Genomic DNA, 21,247 nt, shown 5'->3' with positions numbered 1-21,247 from the left:
TATGATATCATTTTTTATCTAATATAAATGACCTATGTTGGAAAAGATGGTTCTATCTTTGGAAAATCCTCTCAGGATATTGATTTATCAAATTATTATACAAAGGCACAGGCTGAACGACAAAAATATAGTGTAAGTAAAAATATTAATATGAAGAATACTTATAAATTAATCAATTATCCAAACCCTACAGATGCGAATGACTTGATTAGATTCAGTGATTTATCACAATATATATCTTTAAAGAAAACAGCACGTTTTGTGAAACAAGTAAAATTTACAACCACAACACCTGGTTATACTGACCATACACCTTTCCTCATTGAATTTAACTACCTGCTTACAATTAAATTTTATAAAGAAGGACATTTAGTTAATATGCGAATTAATAAATGGGGGTATGATATGCCTGATTTAGGGTATAATTGGTCTTTTTCAATAAACATAGAAGACCTACATGATTTAAATCAGTCTCGTAAAGAAGAATATTATCCACTTGGTGAAGATAAGGATTTATGTGGAAGTACAATTAGTAAACAACAAATACGTGATTTTAAGAAAATAAAAATATATGATAGTATAGCGATGGTTCGCATGACAAAGAAGGAAGGTAATGAGATAAGGATAGAAAGCCGAGGAATACAAACCGATTTGGTAGTGGGAAGATGGGGTGGTATTACCTGTCATAATATTAATCTCACATATATTTCTGATACATAAATGGCAGGAAGAAGACTACAAGAGAATTATAATTTTTGTATTCAAGGATACCTACAAGAAAAGGGTGCTCGGTATTACATACCTTATGATTTGGAGCATATACATGGGAATTTTGTCATAAAAAACTGGCCTTATACTGATATTGTTAAACCCACAAATAGAGACTTGTTTAAAATATTAAATAAAAATGAACTTCTCAAAGTTATGAAATATAAAACTCTTTTAGAAATCGTCAACAAATCTTATTGGTATCCTATTATGAGAAAAATAATTATAGATACAAGAATATCTCAAAATCCAGATGAGTATATGTATAATATTCTTTGGGGTTCAAACTCAAGGGTAGCAAGGGATGAGGAAGGAGTTGAAGAAGAGAAGGAGGAAAGAGAGAAAAAGGAGAAGGAGGAAAGGGAGAGGGAGGAGAAGGAGGAGAGGGAGAAAAAGGAGGAGAAGGAGGAGAGGGAGAAAAAGGAGAAGGAGGAAAGGGAGAAAAGGGAGAAGGAGGAAAGGGAGAAAAGGGAGAAAAAGGAGAAGGAGGAGAGGGAGAAAATGGAGGAGGAGGAGAGGGAGCAAAGAGAGAGGGAGGAAAAATATAAAAAGATGGAAATCACTGAGATTCATAAAAGATTGAGTGTATTAAAGCAAATAAATCAATCTCAACGCACCGAAGAGGAAATTAAAGAATTAACAACTCTTATGAAGATAATGGTTTCAAAAATAAGAACGTCAATGTCTTCAATTTGAGGGAGGAGATTTAAACGAGAAAGTGGTGAAGAAGAAGAAGAAGAAGAAGGAAAAGATTATGTGATTGATGATGTTGGTGTCATTGACTTTAGTTAGTTTTTATTTGTAAATAAATGGAGGAGAGAGTGAAGGCATTCCTTAGGATTCTTTATGTTTTAAAAATAAAGATTGAAATGTATATGTTGAAAACCAAAAAGGTTTTGATACTCTGTCGGAATTTTTCTGATAAATAAATATGAGTTATTGTCTCAAATGTAAAAAGAAAACTAAATCTAAAAATATCTCTTATGTTAAAGCTAAAAATAATAGAGTTTATCAAAAAGGAATATGTCAAGTATGTGGCTCTAAAAAGTGCCAATTCATCTCTCCTAAAAGAGGAGACATACAAAAGTTTCTGTCAGGAAGTAAATTTACAACAACTGGAATTCCAGGGGAATTACACCTTCCAGGGTATTCTTTCTGTGGTCCAGGAACAAACTTGGATAAAAGATTAGATGAGGCTGACAATCCTAAACCTTGGTCTAAACCTACAAATAGGGTTGACGAAGTGTGTATGAAGCATGATATTGCTTATGGGAAAACCACTACGTTGACTGAAAAACATAAAGCCGACAGCGAAATGTTGTATAATTTGTCTTTGATACAAAATCCAACGTTGAGAGAGAAAGTTGATAGGTTTATTGTGAGAAATTTGATAAATGCTAAATTGAAACTTGGTCTTGGTTATTCCTCAAAAAACTATTAGGCTCTAATGATGTCATCAAGACTGAGGAGCTTTTGGCTGAAGAATTACACAAACCTATAATCACAAAGTTTAAAAGAAGGAAGGTTTATTCTAAATACACCGACCACATATGGTCCGCTGATTTAATTGAATTGAATAATGACAGGGGATACAGGTATGCTTTAACCGTTATTGATTTGAGGAGTAGATTTGCCTGGGTTGTCCCTTTAAAAAATAAAAGGGGTGATACTTTAATGTTAGCCTTTAAGCTAATATTTGATCGGGATAAAAGGAAACCAAAGAAGTTATGGACTGATGAGGGAACAGAGTTCTATAACAAAATATTCATGAAATTTCTTAAGGGGAAGGGTATTAAATTATACAGCACCTTTAATGAAGGAAAAGCAGTTGTTATTGAGCGTTTTAATCGTACTTTGAAAGAGAGACTATATAAAAAATTCACACAACTCGGTTCTCAAAAATGGGTGTATTTAATTCAGGATATTGTAGATGATTACAACAATGCAGTTCATTCATCAACAAAATCAAAACCATCAGAAACATTTACAAAATTAGAATATGAAAAGGAGATTAATTTGAGAAAGCCCAAGTTCAAAGTTGGTGATATGGTAAGGATATACAAATGGAAAAGCCATTTTGAGAAAGGTTATACACAAAAATGGACTCGTGAATTATTTAAAATCATTGATGTAATGGATACAGTCCCTTGGACCTACAAATTATATGATTTAAATGAAGAAGAAATCTTGGGTTCATTTTACTCACAAGAATTACAAAAAACACAAGTAAGCAGATAATACCCTTGAAAATAATAAATAAATAAATAAAATGTAATGGGGATACGTTTTTATATCTGTGAACCCCAAACACAGAATCCCACAACTTTTTAGTTGGGGCTTAACTTTTGTGTGTGTATAATGGGGATACGTTTTTAAATCTGTGAACCCCAAACACAGAATCCCACAACTTTTTAGTTGGGGCTTAACTTTTGTGTGTGTATAATGGGGATACGTTTTTAAATCTGTGAACCCCAAACACAGAATCCCACAACTTTTTAGTTGGGGCTTAACTTTTGTGTGTGTATAATGGGGATACGTTTTTAAATCTGTGAACCCCAAACACAGAATCCCACAACTTTTTAGTTGGGGCTTAACTTTTGTGTGTGTGTGTATGTGCGAGTGAGTCATAATAATATACAAACCCTAACCCAACCCAAGCCCTAACCCAAACCCATCCCTAACCCAACCCATCCCTAACCCAACCCCATCCCTAACCCAACCCCATCCCTAACCCAACCCCATCCCTAACCCAACCCCATCCCTAACCCAACCCCATCCCTAACCCAACCCCAACCCTAACCCAACCCCATCCCTAACCCAACCCCATCCCTAACCCAACCCATCCCTAACCCTCACATTCAAAATCCCAACCCTAACCCAATCCCATCCCTAACCCAACCCCAACCCTAACCCTCACATTCAAAATCCCAACCCTAACCCAACCCATCCCTAACCCAACCCCATCCCTAACCCAACCCCAACCCTAACCCTCACATTCAAAATCCCAACCCTAACCCAACCCCATCCCTAACCCTCACATTCAAAATCCCACCCAAACCCTAACATAATCTTTCTTTTCTTCTTTTTTAAATACGTATTTCTTTTTTTTTTTTCCTCTTCCTCCAATTCTGTCTTTCAAGGCTTTTAAGTTTGAAGAAGTAGAAATGGGAAGAAAGAATTTTCCAGCATTTTCTTCCTCGAACTTTCTTGATATTGCTTAAATCAAGCGTCATTAAATAAAGAACATTGTTCATTGCTTTAGAATCCAAAGAGTCTCCAAGAGGAACCCCACAGGTAGAGTCTCCAAAATAAAACCAACTTTCCAAGTTCCCAAGGTATAACCACATTCCTGTTGAGCCTCCAAGATAGGTATCACATTCCGAGTCATCAAAACAAAACCCCCATTCCGAGTCTCCAAAAATATAACCATCTTTCCAAGTCCCCAAGGTAAAACCACAATTTTCAGAAATATTGGGGGTTTCCGTGATAAGTCTCACATAGTATAACTGCGGACCATCAGGGAAAACTTCCCTTTCCCAATTTTTTAGGGTTTCTATGATGTGTCTCACATAGTATAACTGCGGACCATCAGGGAGAACTCTCCTTGCCCAATTTTTTAGGGTTTCTATGATGTGTCTCACATAGTATAACTGCGGACCATCAGGGAGAACTCTCCTTGCCCAATTTTTTAGGGTTTCTATGATGTGTCTCACATAGTATAACTGCGGACCATCAGGGAGAACTCTCCTTGCCCAATTTTTTAGGGTTTCTATGATGTGTCTCACATAGTATAACTGCGGACCATCAGGGAGAACTCTCCTTGCCCAATTTTTTAGGGTTTCTATGATGTGTCTCACATAGTATAACTGCGGACCATCAGGGAGAACTCTCCTTGCCCAATTTTTTAGGGTTTCTATGATGTGTCTCACATAGTATAACTGCGGACCATCAGGGAGAACTCTCCTTTCCCAATTTTCAGAAATTTGTGGGTCTCCAATGTATGACTTGTATTCTGGCTCATCAAGGTAGAACTTGTTCAGTGGGTTTTGTTTTGATAACTCACAACAAGTATCATCATGGTAAAACTCTTTTTCAGGATTTTGTGGATCTCCAAGGTATAACTCTTTGGCTGGGTCATCAAGGTAGAACTCGTTCTGGGGGTCTTGGTTGTTCAAAATGTCTTCAAACAAAAAAATAACTTCATCCCAAGTTGTGTTAAAAGCAGAATTTTCATTTCGTATCTCAGATACAATTTCCTGTGAAAGAAAATAACAATGTATTAATTTAATACAATATTTTTTATTTGTATAAATCAAGCTCTATGAATATTAAAATAAACTTTGTTAACTCTTACACGAGTCTCATCTTAAAAAAAAATAAATTAAATAAATAAATAAATAAATAAACAAACTTACCTCCATTGATAAGAGGTTAGAGTCCAGTTCATCAATCTGAAGGTTGAGTTCTACACAGGTAGTAGGACTCCATGGAATAGCAAAGTTATCCCATTCCATTTCGGCATAGTAGTCCATTCTCAAGTGAAGCAGAAAGCGTGTTTGAAAAAGCCTGTGTGGTCGGTGCCTTTTATAAGGACTGGGTGTGTCTTCCTGTGGAAATTCCCTGGGCGTGTCTTAACTGGAAATGATGTGATGGAAATTCCCTGAAAATGATGTAATGTATTACCTGGAAATGATACAATGCTGAAGAGTTTATAAAGTGGGTGGGACTTAGCAAAAGTGGGAGGAGCTTAGCAAAAGTGGGCGGGGCTTAGTAAAAAGTGGGCGTGGCTTAACAAAAAGTGGGCGGGGCTTAGTAAAAATGGGCGTGGTTTACCAAAAAGTGGGCGGAGCTTACCAAAAAATGGTATGTGGCACTGGAGGCGCTCAAACAAGAACATTGAGGGAGGTTTACCATTTTATCTTAGCTCAGTTAAAATATCTTAATAAAGAACCAAACTCAAACATATTTTTTGTTAATATATTAGATGGTGAAGAGAGTTGTAGGAGAATTAAATTATTTCCCACGCATAAACAAATATTTGTAGGGTCGTTGTTTGAGTGGGTTATATTCACCAGATGATATTAAGAGTAAAAGGTTAAAAGGTCCATGAGGTCAGAAGGATCACAGGTGTTTAAGTGGTCTAATGAATAAGGATAACATGTCAAAAGGTTAGAAGGTTCGTAAAGAACAGGGTGAGAGAAATATAGGTGTTTAGGGGCAATGAGGGAGGGAAAGAATTAATATGGAAGTGAATGGGTCAATGTTTGAGTGGGTCAAAGATTAATCTGCCAGATGATATGTAGAAGAAGGATGATAGGTCTATAAGAGAAAACAAATATTTGTAGTGTTTGAGTGGTCTAATGAACAACATTAAGGATAGGTACTACAGACAAAAGGTTCATAAAGATGAGGGTGGGAGAAATAGAGGTGTTTATGATTTTTGAAAAAGACAAGGGGGTAAATGACATTAGATAGGGATTTCCCATGTTAAACGGAGGTGTCCCAGAAGCAACATTATTACACTACTGAGAGGGAACAGTAGGAAGGGAGGAAGCAGGTAACCCGTATCCGACCTCGTACAACCCTCGATCAAAAGGGAAGAGCCGGTAAAGCACGGCCAGGGCATCCTGCGACGTATGCAGAAACGGCAGCCAACACAGTGCAAAGGTCAGTGTCACAGTTAAGGACAACATCATGAACAAGAAGAGTCTGCAAAACGGCAACAACAGAGAGTAGATTAAAGTTTTGATAATATAATGTAAGATCATTAATGAAGTGTTTTTTTGTTTTGCAAAAGTGGAAGAAAAACTAAAGACCATGAGGAAGGAAAGGATGGAGAATGCAAATGAGAATGAATGAATATTTAAAGATAAATAAGCATACGTTACCCTTTGCATTTCCCAAGCCGCAGACACCTCCCGAAGAGGAGGCAGAAGAATGGAAGAGAGTGATAAAGTTCCATTTGCTTGTAGTTGAGGGAAAGTGAAAAGAAAATGGCACCAAGGAGGTTGTTGTTGTTTTTCACCGCAAGGACTGCCCATGCAGCGAGCCCCAGGCTCACCGCATTGTACATGCAGCGGTGTCAAGGAAAAAAACATTCCAACGCATCTGAGGCAGCACTCAGGAAAGAACTATAAATAACGGGATAATTCAACAAGGTAGTTCTTGTATCTGTCAGCAAATTATTTCACTCATCATATTCAGGTACCAAATGCATTTCAGGCCTAACACCTAATCCATAGGACATTAACCAATTTTGGGTCCTCTGGATGGATGGACCCCGATAGGTGAGGTAAAGAATATAGTCTATACCGCCGGCACACGTCACTCTGCCCCTGCCTTTGGGGGTTATTTACAGAAGATCAGGAATAGAAATGTCAAGGACATGACCTCCATCATGACCTCCAATTGAACAACAAAATGAGATCACGAGTATTTCGTGGGAAGAAGTTCATGCTTGAAGATCAGAAATGTCCACAATGATGGATATAATAGTACCATGGAATGATTGAGATTATGCAATTAGGATTATGATTATTATGATAAATGATTATTAATGCAACCCCTTACAAAATTATCCCATGATTATTTATGGGATCTCATAAGATTCCTATCAATTATTATGAGACCTCATGAGAAATGCATAAAAGACTTTTACATAGGTACAGTACATGAAATTTACTGAAGAACAGCAAGGCCATAGACTAACACAAGGTCAACGTACAATGAACTCAGTCGAGAGCATACCTCCGCCTGGTGAACAGTTTACGTTTTTTTTTTTTAATCTCAGAGTCGACCAGAAAATCACAATACAGAATCACATTTAATCAAAATCAATCACAGGAATCACCATAGGTCCAGTCTTTCATACCCTGAAATACTCCTCGTTTTTGGCCATATCAGTCAATGGTGAAGAATCACTTTAAAAATTCTACTAGCTGGATCTGGATCCGGATCTTCACCAAAATTGAATCGATTCTTCCTTGTCACACACAACCGGTCCAACAAGTTTCGTCCAAATCCATCCATAACTTTTTGAGATATCCCGCTATGTAGCGTTTTTGGCCCTATCTCCCAAAGGTGAAGAATCACTTTAAAAAATTATAATATCCAGAACCGAATCCAGATATTCACCAAAATGTAATCATTTCGTCCTTGTCACAATTCACATACGCTACATCTTTGCCAAATTTCGTCCGAATCCGTCCACAACTTTTTGAGATATTTTGTTCACAAACGGGCAGACAGACAAACAAACAGACAGACAGACAGGGGTGAAAACATAACTTCCATCCACCTTTGGTGGCAGAGGTAATAAGTAGAAATGCTTAACGAGCCGAGACAACATAAGAATGTATTCGATGGGCAAATGTCATTTCCTATAGATTCGATAAAGTTTATGTTTGACTTGTCTTATTAGCACTCACTTTGACATACAATATTGATAGAGTATAATTTTAAATATAAAACCATTCATTAATCAATTGGCTTCCGATCTGTGTGGATACTGGAAATGTCCATAGTCTATGAGGATGAGACCCGGATAAAGAAGGACACAAAGCAGGTTAAAGATCTGTGGGAAAAGCAGGGGACAAAAATCACCTTCAATATAATCGATGTTTTATATGATTATCAACAAAACACAAAATGCTAATCTACCATGGGAAAAACATCTTGCTGTAGAATACAGGTTATTCTTTTTAACTAGTGGGGCGGCTTAGCCCAAATATTCAAAAGAATTGTGCATTTTGTGATACAAGCACCAAATTTGGCCCAAATGTACATTAATATGTTGCGAACATTTTCAGATATTGGGCCACTTGAAATTCCGTAATTTTTTTTTTCAAATTTTTTCAAATTTCGTAATTTCAAATTTTTCGGGTGACACCGTCACAATTTCGGTCTTCGAGGCCGGCCGATAGGCAAAGTGTGACCGGAAGGGACGAGGTTCTCCTGACCACGTGGCCCTCGATCTGGGAAGCGAGAGGCGTTCCATTAGTGGACGCGCCCCTCACGCCCGACTTTTGGGCGGCCCCGGCAGGCCGTTTGTTTTGACGTTCCGTGACAGGCCCCGCACCCCCACCTCCGGGCCGACCGGAAGCTTGTGCTGAGTACATCATACCTGAACAACTCAGTGAGGCAGAACACAGCAGTGCACACCAGGGTGACCCCTTCAGTGCATAAACCAATTAACCTGTCCACTGCAGGGCATATAGAAATGAAGTTATTTTCTGCATATAATAATAATATAAGTTCAGTTCTATATAACAATTTCTGTTATCACCACTACCACTACAACTACCACTACTACAAGCTTTGTCTGGAATTTTGTGGACTAACAGACATACAGACAAGCTGGGATCAAAACATTACCTCCTTCCACCATTGAGTGTAGAGGTAAACATCATGGAAATTATATCATGCCCTAGATTTAATTCATGCTTACCCGTGTATTTGCTTCACTGGTTCACAAGGTCTTTTGCATACATGTAATTCAGACTCTCGTCTTCATTGCTGACCACACAATGTTCGCAACATATTAATGTACATTTGTGCCAAATTTGGTGCTTGTATCACAAAATGCACAATTCTTTTGAATATTTGGGCTAAGCCGCCCCACTATATCGGCCGGCCTCGAAGACCGAAATTGTGACGGTGTCACCCGAAAAATTTGAAATTACGAAATTTGAAAAAATTTGAAAAAAAAAATTACGGAATTTCAAGTGGCCCAATATCTGAAAATGTTCGCAACATATTAATGTACATTTGTGCCAAATTTGGTGCTTGTATCACAAAATGCACAACAGGTTTGCTGTGCTGCTACACTAAACCCCGGTTATCTTTTTTTAAATGGCGTAGCCCATAGGGCAAAGCCATCTAGAACAGTGTTTGTCCGTCTGTATGTATGTCCCCTCAAACGTATACCAATCAGAGCTGAGGATCTGGTGATGTGATTACGTCTGATGTCATTTGGCGGTACGGCGGCTGACTCTCCACACACCGCCATGTTGATTTATGCGCCGTTCATGCCGAACATATCGTCGAACCTGTCATATATCATAATCGCCATGCTCTAGCTTTACGTTTATCATTCAGTGTGAAACACAAACAAACCGATTGTTAAAATGACCATTAAATATCGAAAGCATCGGCGTTACGTCACTTTCAACAAAATGGTACGTACCCGACCCTTGTGGGGTATAATCTAGATTACAGTAGATCTTCCCTCAGTTCTGTAAGTAAAACTTACCTCACTGATGTCTGGATTCTTCCAAATTTCTTTGTTTAATGTTATAAATGGCATTAGCGACTGTTTCAAAAGCTAATCATGTGTGTTTGTGGTTTATAATATTTTACTAACCCGGGTACACCGCTGTTAGACTTTCGGTCTTGTTTTTTTTCGAGAGCGATTGCACGAGCTGTCAGTTGCTTATACACCACCCAAATAAAGGTGTGTCAGAGGAACATGTCGCATGCTAAGAACAAGGTCGCCCATAGAGCAGGTCCTCTGCTAGTTACTATAATTCACGGACAGGTGTTTGTTTGTTTGTGTGTTTGTCGTGATACTCTTCCCACAGTTCTAGCCCGATTGCATCCAGACTTGCTACATAGGATCAGCATGACCCCAATTAATGTATTGGGGCGGTTTTATCTTTGCCGGTGGTGTTCCAAATTCCAAAATACCCTTAACTAGTTAGACGAACGTCGGGCCTGGCCAGCAGGTTCGTGAAAGACTTGGGCCAAGCCTCCGCAGGCCAACCCCATAAGAACGTGAACGTGTGGCCGTTAAAGAATGAGGAGTCAATGGTTAAATATGGTTTGATTTCTATTGTTTCCCGTTACGCTGTGTTTTCCAGGAACGCATCCCTTACGTAAATAGAAGACCTATGGTATTCAATAGGGATCCTTCATTCTCAGATGTGTAGTTATAAACAATATACCCAAGCAAGGCCTGGTATTGTTAAATTATGTTGTCTTGTTACATTAGTATACTCATGAGCCTGTTTGAGCTTTCTCGATATTTTATATTTAAATACATTTTAAAAATCAAAATTATTATATTGTGGCGGACACAAAAGCCCACTGGCGTGGTGACATCATTCCACGCACCGAGTGGGCGGTGGCCACGCCCGAGGGGTAGGCGTGGCCTCATGATATACCCCGGGCGACCAGCCCGGAGGAGTTCAGTGTTACAGTGTAGTCTTACAATAAAGACGTTTATATGTTACCGCTTGTCCGCTTCCTCCTTGCTCACAAGCAGCGCGCGTAACGCCGCGCTTTACTGGTGACCCTCGACGTTGGATCTGCCGGAGCGATCCTTCCACACGCGACGCCATCGCCATGGCCGCCTTCGTCAAACTTCCGGAATTTTGGGAGGCTCAGGCCGAAGTCTGGTTCGTCCAGGCCGAAGCCCAATTTCAGCTTTGGCACCTCACCGGCGATGACACGCGCTACTGCCACGTCGTCGCCTCCCTCGGGCCCGGCACGGCCGCTCGAGTTGTGTCCGTCCTTCGCCACCCACCGGACGGCCACAAGTACGAGGCACTCAAGCGGCTACTCCTAGCCACGTTCAGCCTCACGGACGACGCACGGGCCGACCGCCTCCTGGATCTCCCCGAGCTCGGTGAGACGCGCCCGTCGGTCCGAATGGACCATATGCTGTCACTGTTGGGCGACGAAGCCCCCGGTTCGCTATTCCGGGCGCTTTTCCGTCGCCAACTTCCAGCGCAGGTTCGCCTCGCGTTGGCCGGGACCGGGCTAACGGAACCCCGAGCATTGGCGGCCGAGGCGGACAAGTACTTCGCCGCTTCGGACACGCGGGCGAGCGTTGGCGTGGCCGTCACGGCCTTCGACGCTGATGTTCCACAGCATCATCTTCTACAGCACGCTGATGTTCCACAGCATCATCTTCTACAGCACGCTGATGTTCCACAGCATCATCTTCTACAGCACGCTGATGTTCCACAGCATCATCTTCTACAGCACGCTGTGGTTCAGCAGCATGCTGATACGCACCTCGTGAACGCCGCCACGCCCCGCCCACCGCCGCGGCGAAAACCGCCACCGCGGGGAAACCCGTCGACTCCACCGGCATGGCGGAGCCAGCCGCACTCCTCCAGCTCCACCACCTGGTGCTGGTTCCACGCCAAGTTCGGCCACGAAGCTCGGCGGTGTCATCCGCCGTGCTCCTTCAACGGGTCGGGAAACGCCCGGGCCGGCGCTCAATTGTGGCGATGAGCGCCGGCCGTTCGAGCAGCCTGCTGTTCATAACGGACACCTTCTCCGGGCGCCGTTACCTGTGCGACACGGGAGCACAGGTGAGTGTCATTCCCGCCGGCACGTCAGACAAGCACGCCGCGGGTGGGGGCCCCGCACTGCTTGCCGCGAACGGGACGGGGCGCCCATCCGTACGTACGGAAAACGCTGCCTCTCTCTGCGGTTTGGAGGGCAGGTTTTCCGATGGACGTTCGTCACCGCCGACGTGCCCATGGCACTGCTTGGCGCGGACTTCCTGTGCGCTAATGGGCTCCTGGTCGACGTCAAGCGCAGACGGCTTGTCCAGGCCGAGACGTTCAGCTCGCTCGCATGTGCGTTGCCCAGCTCAACGAGCGGCTTGCCAAGCGGCTTGCCGAACGATTCGGTTCCGGCCACGTTGGTCTGTACGCTTCCGGCAGCGGACGCATTCACCCGCCTCCTCGCCGGCTTCCCGGCCCTCACGCGGCCCACCTTCTCGGCGGGGGCCGTCAAGCACGGGGTGGCCCATCACATCCCCACCGTCGGGCCACCGGTCTACGCCCGGGCACGCCGCCTCGAGCCGACGAAGCTGGCGGTGGCAAAAGCGGAGTTCGCTACCCTGGAGCGACTCGGCATCGTTCGGCGCTCAGAGAGCGCTTGGGCGTCGCCGCTGCACATCGTGCCGAAGCCCGGCGGGGGATGGCGACCGTGCGGGGACTATCGCCGTCTCAATGACGCCACGACTCCCGACCGCTACCCCGTCCCCCACATTCAGGACTTTTCCGCCCGTTTGGCGGGCAGGTCCTTCTTCTCGAAGGTGGACCTCATACGCGGCTACCATCAGGTCCCCGTCAGGCCGGAGGACGTCCCGAAGACGGCGGTCATCACGCCATTCGGACTCTTCGAGTTCCTGCGCATGCCCTTCGGTCTGAAGAATGCGGCTCAGGCGTTCCAGCGACTGATGGACAGCGTCCTGCGCGACTTGGATTTTGTCTATGTCTACCTGGACGATATCCTCGTCGCCAGCGCGTCCCGCGAAGAGCACCTACGCCACCTCCGCACGCTCTTCGAACGCCTGGGCCAGCATGGCCTGATTGTGAACCCCGCAAAGTGCCGGTTCGGCGCCGCCACAATCGATTTTCTGGGGCACCGTGTCACCAGGCACGGCGCCGTCCCCCTGCCGGCCAAGGTGGAGGCGGTGAAGGGGTTTCCGCGCCCCCGCACGATCAGAGGGCTGCAGGAGTTCCTGGGCATGGTGAACTTTTACCATCGGTTCCTGCCCCGTATCGCCCAGCTCCTGCGCCCCCTGCACGAAGCTCTCCGAGGTAAGCCGGGCAAAGGCGACGTTACCTGGACCGAGCAGATGGACACGGCGTTCACGGGCGCGAAGCTCGCCTTGGCTAACGCCACCATGCTCGCGCACCCGGCGCCCGATGCACCGATCGCCCTCACCACCGATGCCTCGGACTACGCGGTGGGCGCGGTGCACAAGCAATGGGTGCGTGGAGCTTGGCAACCGCTGGCGTTCTTTAGCCGGCAGCTTCGCCCGCCCGAACGCCGTTACAGTACCTTCGACCGCGAGTTGCTCGGACTTCACTTGGCGGTCAGGCACTTCCGCCATCTGCTCGAGGGCCGGGCGTTCACTGCCTTCGTCGACCACAAGCCGCTGATCTTCGCGATGGGCAAGGTCACCGAGCCGTGGTCGGCCCGGCAGCAGCGTCACCTCTCGGCCGTGTCCGAGTACACGACGGACATCCAGCACGTCGCGGGGAAGGACAACCCGGTGGCGGATTGCCTTTCCCGGGCCGTCGCCCACGCAGTCCACCTCGGCATCGACTATGCCCGGATGGCAGCGGACCAGGCCGCTGACCCCGACGTCCAGGCCTTGCGGACCGCCGTCACGGGCCTCCGCGTCACCGAGGTGCCGTTCGACGGCGCGGGCGCGGCTCTCTTGTGCGACGTCTCCCTCGGGCGTCCTCGCCCCATTGTGCCCGCGGGCTGGCAGCGCCAGGTGTTTGACGCCATCCACGGCCTGTCCCACCCGGGCGCGAGGGCCTCCCAAAGGCTGATCGCCGACAAGTTCGTCTGGCATGGCCTCCGGAAGGCCGTCCGCGGCTGGGCCAGGACGTGCCTCGCGTGCCAGCGCGCCAAGGTGCACCGGCACACCCAGGCCCCGTTGGCCCCGTTCACGGTGCCGGAACGCCGGTTTGACCACGTCCACGTGGACCTGGTGGGACCTCTGCCCCCCTCGCGGGGTTTCACCTACGTCCTCACCATGGTGGACCGCACCACCCGGTGGCCGGAGGCCGTGCCCTTGGCGTCGACAACGGCGGCCGATGTCGCGCAGGCTTTCATCGCCACCTGGGTCGCCCGGTTCGGCGCCCCCTCAGACATCTCATCCGACCGTGGCCCCCAGTTCACCTCGGAGCTCTGGGGGGCGGTTGCGCAGGGGCTCGGGGTCCGGCTGCACCGAACCACGGCCTACCACCCCCAGGCTAACGGCCTGTGTGAGCGATTTCACCGCTCATTGAAGGCCGCACTCCGGGCCACCCTCCGCGACGGCGGCTGGGTCGACAGGCTCCCCTGGGTCCTGCTGGGCCTCCGGACGGCGCCCAAGGAGGACCTGCGCGCATCCGCGGCGGAGTTGGTCTTCGGGCAACCGCTGCGGGTGCCGGGCGAGTTCCTCCCCGACTCCACGGCACCATGGTCCGCGGCACAGCAGCGCTCCGCTCTGCAAGAGACCGCCCAGAGGTTCGCCCCGGTGCCAACGGCATGCCACGGGCACCCACCGACGCACGTCGCCCCGGAGCTTCGCACGGCGGAGTACGTCTTCGTCCGCCACGATGCCCATCGGACACCACTGCGGCCCCCGTACGACGGGCCTTTCCGCGTGCTGGAGACCGGGGCGAAGCACTTCACCCTGGACATCGGCGGTACTCCTGACCGCGTTTCGGTAGACCGCCTCAAGCCGGCCCACCTCGATGTGGACCATCCACCGCCAGTGGCCCGACCCCCACGTCGGGGCCGCCCTCCTGCGGGTGGACCCCCGGCACCGCCCAGCCCCGCCGCCACGGCGCCCCCCGGTCCTGCACCCATCCCAGGGGCAGCCAGGGGCATCCCACCTGGTATCCCTGCACCCCGGACGCCGCCGATCGCCAGGGGGCGCTTCGGCCGGGTCATTCGTCTGCCCCGCAAACTGGCCCTCCAGGTGCGCGGGAATTCTGGGGGGGCGCGTGTGGCGGACACAAAAGCCCACTGGCGTGGTGACATCATTCCACGCACCGAGTGGGCGGTGGCCACGCCCGAGGGGTAGGCGTGGCCTCATGATATACCCCGGGCGACCAGCCCGGAGGAGTTCAGTGTTACAGTGTAGTCTTACAATAAAGACGTTTATATGTTACCGCTTGTCCGCTTCCTCCTTGCTCACAAGCAGCGCGCGTAACGCCGCGCTTTAATATTCCAAATTACCAAGTATGCTCTTTTAAGGCGTCATCACTTTCACTTTATAGCCAGCTGGATTTCTATCTAATAGGAAAACATTACAGCTTCATTGTATTTAATTCCCAATTCACCTGGTTGTTCGGTTTCTCCGATGGTACGCCGGAAATCAACCACACCATGGCGGGGATGTACACCAGTATATCTGCCACAAATACTGACGCGTGCACGCACCGCAGCTCAGAATTTACCTTCATCTGAAATTTGCAATACCACAGTTCATCAAAAATATATATTCCTTTTTAAAACTGTTATTTATAACGGAATGAAGAACTAGTCTTGATCGAGAAGGCCTCGTGTCAATCTGTGTCGGTGGGCAGGTACAACAATTCGAAGCAACATTCAAAATATCTGATTTTTTTTTCTGTGGATTCCCCACCCCAATCACCATCCTTGAGTAAAATATGGCATGTAAAATGACTGCGTGCTGATTTATGGCCAAGGGTAGCATGACATACCACTTAGCCTCATGAACACCTTGTGCATTGGCCCCTCAAGACCTCTTGAATTATAAAGGGAAATCCAGGAAGGATCCACCAGCTGTGCACTGTGCACACACACACACGCACACGTGTGCAAACAAAATATGTCTGGAGATGTGGGGTGACCGATGGGACAGAAATATGTTATAGGTCAAAGGGAATAAATAAATAATGAGTGAAGGTCGGGAAGTGAAGGAAAGCTAAGTAGGAAATGTAAGAGAAGTAATAACCTAGAGGACATAATTGGGTAGACTAAGGGATGGTATTATAGCCTAGGCTATACACACACGCCTCTGAATCGTCCATAACCTGGATTTGAATACCGGGCCAGCTACAAATGGTCGTCTTGATGCTCCCACGTAACGTAATGCTTCATCAGCATGTAATAGATGTTAAACTGGGCTCCCATCTGCCAGCATTAGTTGGTGGAAGTTAAATATCTCACGGCGTCCTTCGCGAAGAGTGGATGAGCTAGCGCCAGGACACCCTGAAGAAATTACAAATTCCTGCCCTCATCTGCAGGGAACACTGCATCAGCGGCGCTCCAGAAAATTATGCAACTCACATCCTTTTGCTACAAGAATAAGAAGAGGAAAAAGAAAAATAAGGAAAAATTAAGATTGGATTAGTAGTGAGCTGGAAAATGGTACATAGTACTTACTCAAAGATGCAAATACAAATGATAGCAAGTCAAATTAATGTTTTGGAGTGCCACAGGCGAGTTCCTAGGTCTTTAGTAAAGTTCAGGGCAATATACGACATACTCACTGATGGAATGAGGGTGAAGTATGGGAGTGTGCAGAGAGGTTATTGTGCAATATTAGGATAAGTAGGGAAGGCAGGAGAAGAGAGGAAAGGGGTTTTGAAAAAAGAAATAATTAAAATGAGAATGTACGGTGAGAACGTAGACGGGCGGGGGTGGAGGTAAAATATTTCATAATTTCTTCACACTTAATATGGACATGGCCTAATTTATTTATTTTATTTTTTTATTTTTTTTGTATACAAGATCGTGGCTCGTGAAAGAGCTAACATTAATCACACAAAAAGTCAAACCGACACATAAAACACAAAAATAAGGGGAGCGGTAGACAAGATGGGGAGAGAGGGGGAAGGACACAAACAAAACATTTGAGAGCAGGGACATCGGGAGAAATGTGGGAGGGGGAGGGCTTGGGGGGAGGTGGGAGAGGTATAAAACATATGAACACTGCAAGGACTTCCAGGAAAGAAGTTGGAATTTCAAAAAAAGTGTTTCTGAGGTGAATTAGTGGGGGTAGAAAAGATCAAGGTTTTGGATGGGGGAAGATAAGAGATGGTGGTGAACAGCTGTTTTAAAGACCTGGAGAGGGGTGGGATTGAAGGGGGTGGGGGAGTTTGTTCCAGAGGCGGGAGAAAAGGGGAATAAAAGAGTGAAGGTGAGCAGAGAGCCTAGATTTTGGCAGTTTAACCATAAGAGGGTTGCAGGCAGATCTTGTGCGACCTGAAAGAATATTTTGGGGACAGAGCACAGAGAGAGCTGGGGGAGCAAGGCCGGAGAGGAGTCGGTAGAAGACAGAAAGACCACCAACCTGCCTGCAGTGAGTGAGTGAAAGGCCCTCAGAGTTAGCTTCATCACAGGAGATTCCAATGATTCTGAAAGCTTTGGTTTCAACAGCGTGAAGCCGAGCTAGGTGTGAGGCAGGAGCACCGGCCCAGAGGGGGGAACTGTATTCCATTGAGCTGTGGATGAAAGCCTTGTATGTGGTGAGGAGCTCAGGTGTGCCAAGGAAGGACTTCGCATGACGGAGGATGCCCAGTCGGCGACTGGCTTTGGAGGCCAGCTTGGAAATGTGGTTTTCCCAAGAAAGATCATGGCAGATAGTGAGACCCAAAAGCTTGAGCGACATAACTTCTTGGAGAGGATTGTTGAGAAAGTAGATGGGAGGGTTTTCCAGTCGATCTTTTCGGAGAGACATAGTAAGAGTGTGAGATTTGTCAGGATTGAAAGACCTGTTCCACTTGTTTGACTCGTCTGTGATTTTGTCCAGGTATGCAGAGAGTGAGGAGGCTGCAGACTGCCAATCTGAGGGATGAGGAATGGAGCAGCAGATAGTGGAGTCATCAGCAAAGAGATAGAGAGGATTTTCCAGAGAGTCGGAGAGATCATTGATGAAGACCAGAAATAGCACAGGGCCCAGAACACTACCTTGGGGAACTCCAGCCAGAACAGTAAGGAGAGATGAGAGAAATCCATTCAGGGCCGCACATTGACTACAACCAGAGAGGAAGTCCGCAAGCCATGAGTGGAGATTTCCATTGATACCATAGGAGGAGAGTTTGGTGAGCAGAGCGGGGTGCCAGACCGTATCGAAGGCACGTGATATGTCAAGTGAGACAGCTCTGATTTCCTGTTTGGCATTGAGGACCTCCATCCATTGTTGAGACAGCAGAAGCAACATGTCCAGAGTAGAATGACCTGGTCTGAATGCAAATTGATGATCGGAGATCAAGCCATTGGAGAAGAGGAAGGATTTGATATCCGAAGCAATGATGGATTCCATTACTTTGCTGATAATTGGGAGCAGGCTGATTGGTCTGTAGTTGCAAGGATCTGTTTTTGCACCTTTTTTGTGTAAAGCGGTAATGTTAGCTGATTTCCAAGATGCTGGCAGATGACCTTGAGCAAAAGAGAGGGTGAAAAGAACAGAGAGAGGGTGAGATAGAGTGGCAGAGCAAGATTTTAGGACCCGTGGGATGATGCCGTCTGGTCCAGTTGCAGAATCAGAGTCGAGGTTAGACAAAAACTCCTCCACCTTGTCAGGAGAGAAGGACACAGAGACCAGGAGCAGTTGGGTTCGACTGGGAAAGGTGGGAACAGAGAGAGATGGGTTTGGGACACAAGATTTTGAGGCAAACACAGAGTTGAGGCATTCGGCTTTGTCACGTGCGGTGTCAACTGTGTAGCCATTTGAGGAAAGGGAGGGGATGGAGGGGGAACAAACACCAGAAACGGATTTGACCAGACGCCACCAGGATTTGGAGGAAGGAGACAGGTTTGAGAGTTCAATCTATTGTTATTAGTTCTATATTATTCTCGTTAAATTAATCTAGTTATTAATCTAGTTCAATGTTATTGTTCAATCTATTTGAGAGTTCAATCTATTGTGGTGAAAGGCATGAAAACAATGGAAGGGAGAATCAAAACTCTTGAGGAGAGCAGAGGAAGGTAGTATTGAGGTGGAAACGCAACAACAGGAAGTAGAATAACAAGTATAAATAGAGAGGAGCGAAAGGTAACACGGAGCCAACGGCTTGTAGAGACTTACACAGTGGCGCACAGCAGGCTGTGGTAGGCAGTGAGTGGAGGATAGTCGAGTCCCCAATACTGCAGGTCGTTATCTGTGCTGTTCACGTACCTGTCAACACAACATTCTCACAATTGCATTAATTAATTAAATTATTTACAACCCCTTAGTGCCCCAAAGGTGGTAGCTCGAACTCGAGACCCTAAGATCTTAAGCCAGATGATAGATTAATATAGAGGGAGTGTTTGATGAAGTGCAGAAACTTTGAGGAAGCTCTCTGACTCGAATGCTGGGAAAATGGAGATGCAAAGATAAGATAAAGCTTGTTGATGATAGTCCGTCAGTACCAATCAGTTGTTGGTAAGTTGATTGTAATCTCCTGCCAGTGTCTCTGAGCTTCATAGTCCCCGAACATGGGTGGTCGCCCACTGCCTGTCAAAACAATTGATATCATGTCACTCCAATCACTCAAGGCAGTTTGAGCCTGAAAAAGGTCACTTGAGTCTATTGAGATAGAAATAATATACCAGAACGGGCACTCTTCGACAACCGATATGCCTGCGCTCAAATTACAACATTAACTATACTTGCACCAAGTTTGATTTAAATCCGTTTGGCTGTTCTGAGGTTATTGCAGAAACAAAAACCTATGACGGACAGCCGGACACAACCCAAATACATATTTATACCAGTGAGACTACCATTACCCATTTAACAATACCTGATCTCCAAATTCAGATATTTTGTAGATCATTATCACATTCGGTACACATCTCAGCATTATGGATATCATGCCTACTGAAGACAGAGTGCTCAAGAATAACACTACGAAGAAATATTTTTCTAACACAACGGATAACGAGCCATAGAACTATTAAGTACGCAAAAATGGTGGGTTTAAAAAAAAAAAACCACTCTGCCCCGATTGGCTCCAGATGACCTACCCTTGATCTTATATAATTTCCCCTTGGACTATCTTTTCCCTGACTCTCTAATTCGCCCACACTGATTCGTCCATTCCTCCTTTTTCTCCAATTATTTTTTATTTTCTTGGTCTGATACTGGCAGGATGTTTTAGAGGTACACACACTCGCCTCCATTCCCCAAGCTGTCCAGTCTGGGTTCGAATCCCAACCCAGCTATAAACTGCCATCCTGGTGTTTCGCAGGCAGGGTGCTTCATCAATGTGTGTGCCGTCCCTCGGATGGACGTTAAACTGGCCGAATTATTTGGTGAACGTCAAAGATCCCACCCATGGTGTCATGCGTGAAGAGTCGGCGAGCTATCGCCGGCATCCTAAACAAATTACAAATTCCTCCCCGAACCACTTAGTCGAGCGTCAAGCCTGGCCAGCCAGTTCGTGAAAGACTTGGGCCAAAATCTTTCCCTGGCAAACCCCACAGGGACGTGGGAATAAATGTGTCCGTCAAAGAACTTTCAGATTCTTCCGTATAAAAATAATCTCTTCAATCCTCCCGACACGCGGTACGTACGTAATATATGCACGTTCTTTTACTAATTATTTGGAACGCATTATAAAATAGTCATATGATTTAGTCGGACATATTAGACGCTGTGTGTCAGCCATGGCAGTGGTGTTAGTGTTATACAATGTTCGGTGTTGACGTAAAATAGAGTACTGTATTTTAAAGAATGTTGGGTTTGGTATAACATTATTTGTTATTACGATCGCTCCCTGAAATAAAACATTTGCTGCACGAAAAGGAAGGGGATTAGGGGAAATTATCATGATGTATCGTGACAAAATTAGGCCACGTACCGGAGTAAGGATGTAGAGATACGGCCCAGCGCACGGCGAGAGCCACAAAAACGGCAAACACAGCGCCTTGCCATTTGTCCATGCTGCAGTAAATAATTAAATATTTTATTTTATTAAAAAACTTTCCAAAATAATACAAACGGAGGGGACTCGGCGAACGATGACTAACTGTACCGCGTCATTCCTGTGGGCGGGGC

At 46.0% G+C, this 21,247-nt stretch overlaps 1 protein-coding gene across 1 annotated transcript in view; it reads right to left on the bottom strand.

Moving 5' to 3' along the window:
* Nucleotides 1-21,247, bottom strand: part of ALG6 (ALG6 alpha-1,3-glucosyltransferase) — a 40,510-nt gene extending 19,263 nt beyond the window's left edge. The window contains exons 1-9 of the mRNA XM_078771732.1: nucleotides 21,225-21,247; nucleotides 21,051-21,133; nucleotides 19,618-19,702; nucleotides 19,292-19,381; nucleotides 15,960-16,048; nucleotides 15,576-15,658; nucleotides 8,277-8,341; nucleotides 6,657-6,839; nucleotides 6,342-6,477 (exon numbers count right to left, since the gene is read on the bottom strand). Of these exons, the coding sequence (XP_078627858.1) occupies nucleotides 6,342-6,477; nucleotides 6,657-6,839; nucleotides 8,277-8,341; nucleotides 15,576-15,658; nucleotides 15,960-16,048; nucleotides 19,292-19,381; nucleotides 19,618-19,702; nucleotides 21,051-21,133; nucleotides 21,225-21,232 (822 nt within the window). The 5' untranslated portion in view covers nucleotides 21,233-21,247. The remainder of the gene's footprint in view (nucleotides 1-6,341; nucleotides 6,478-6,656; nucleotides 6,840-8,276; nucleotides 8,342-15,575; nucleotides 15,659-15,959; nucleotides 16,049-19,291; nucleotides 19,382-19,617; nucleotides 19,703-21,050; nucleotides 21,134-21,224) is intronic.

The sequence above is a fragment of the Myxine glutinosa genome, chromosome 1 (assembly GCF_964187855.1).
Source record: "Myxine glutinosa chromosome 1, kmMyxGlut1.1, whole genome shotgun sequence".
Taxonomy (NCBI): domain Eukaryota; kingdom Metazoa; phylum Chordata; class Myxini; order Myxiniformes; family Myxinidae; genus Myxine; species Myxine glutinosa.
Note: the sequence above shows the minus strand (reverse complement) of the source record. Positions and strands in the feature narration are given on the sequence as shown.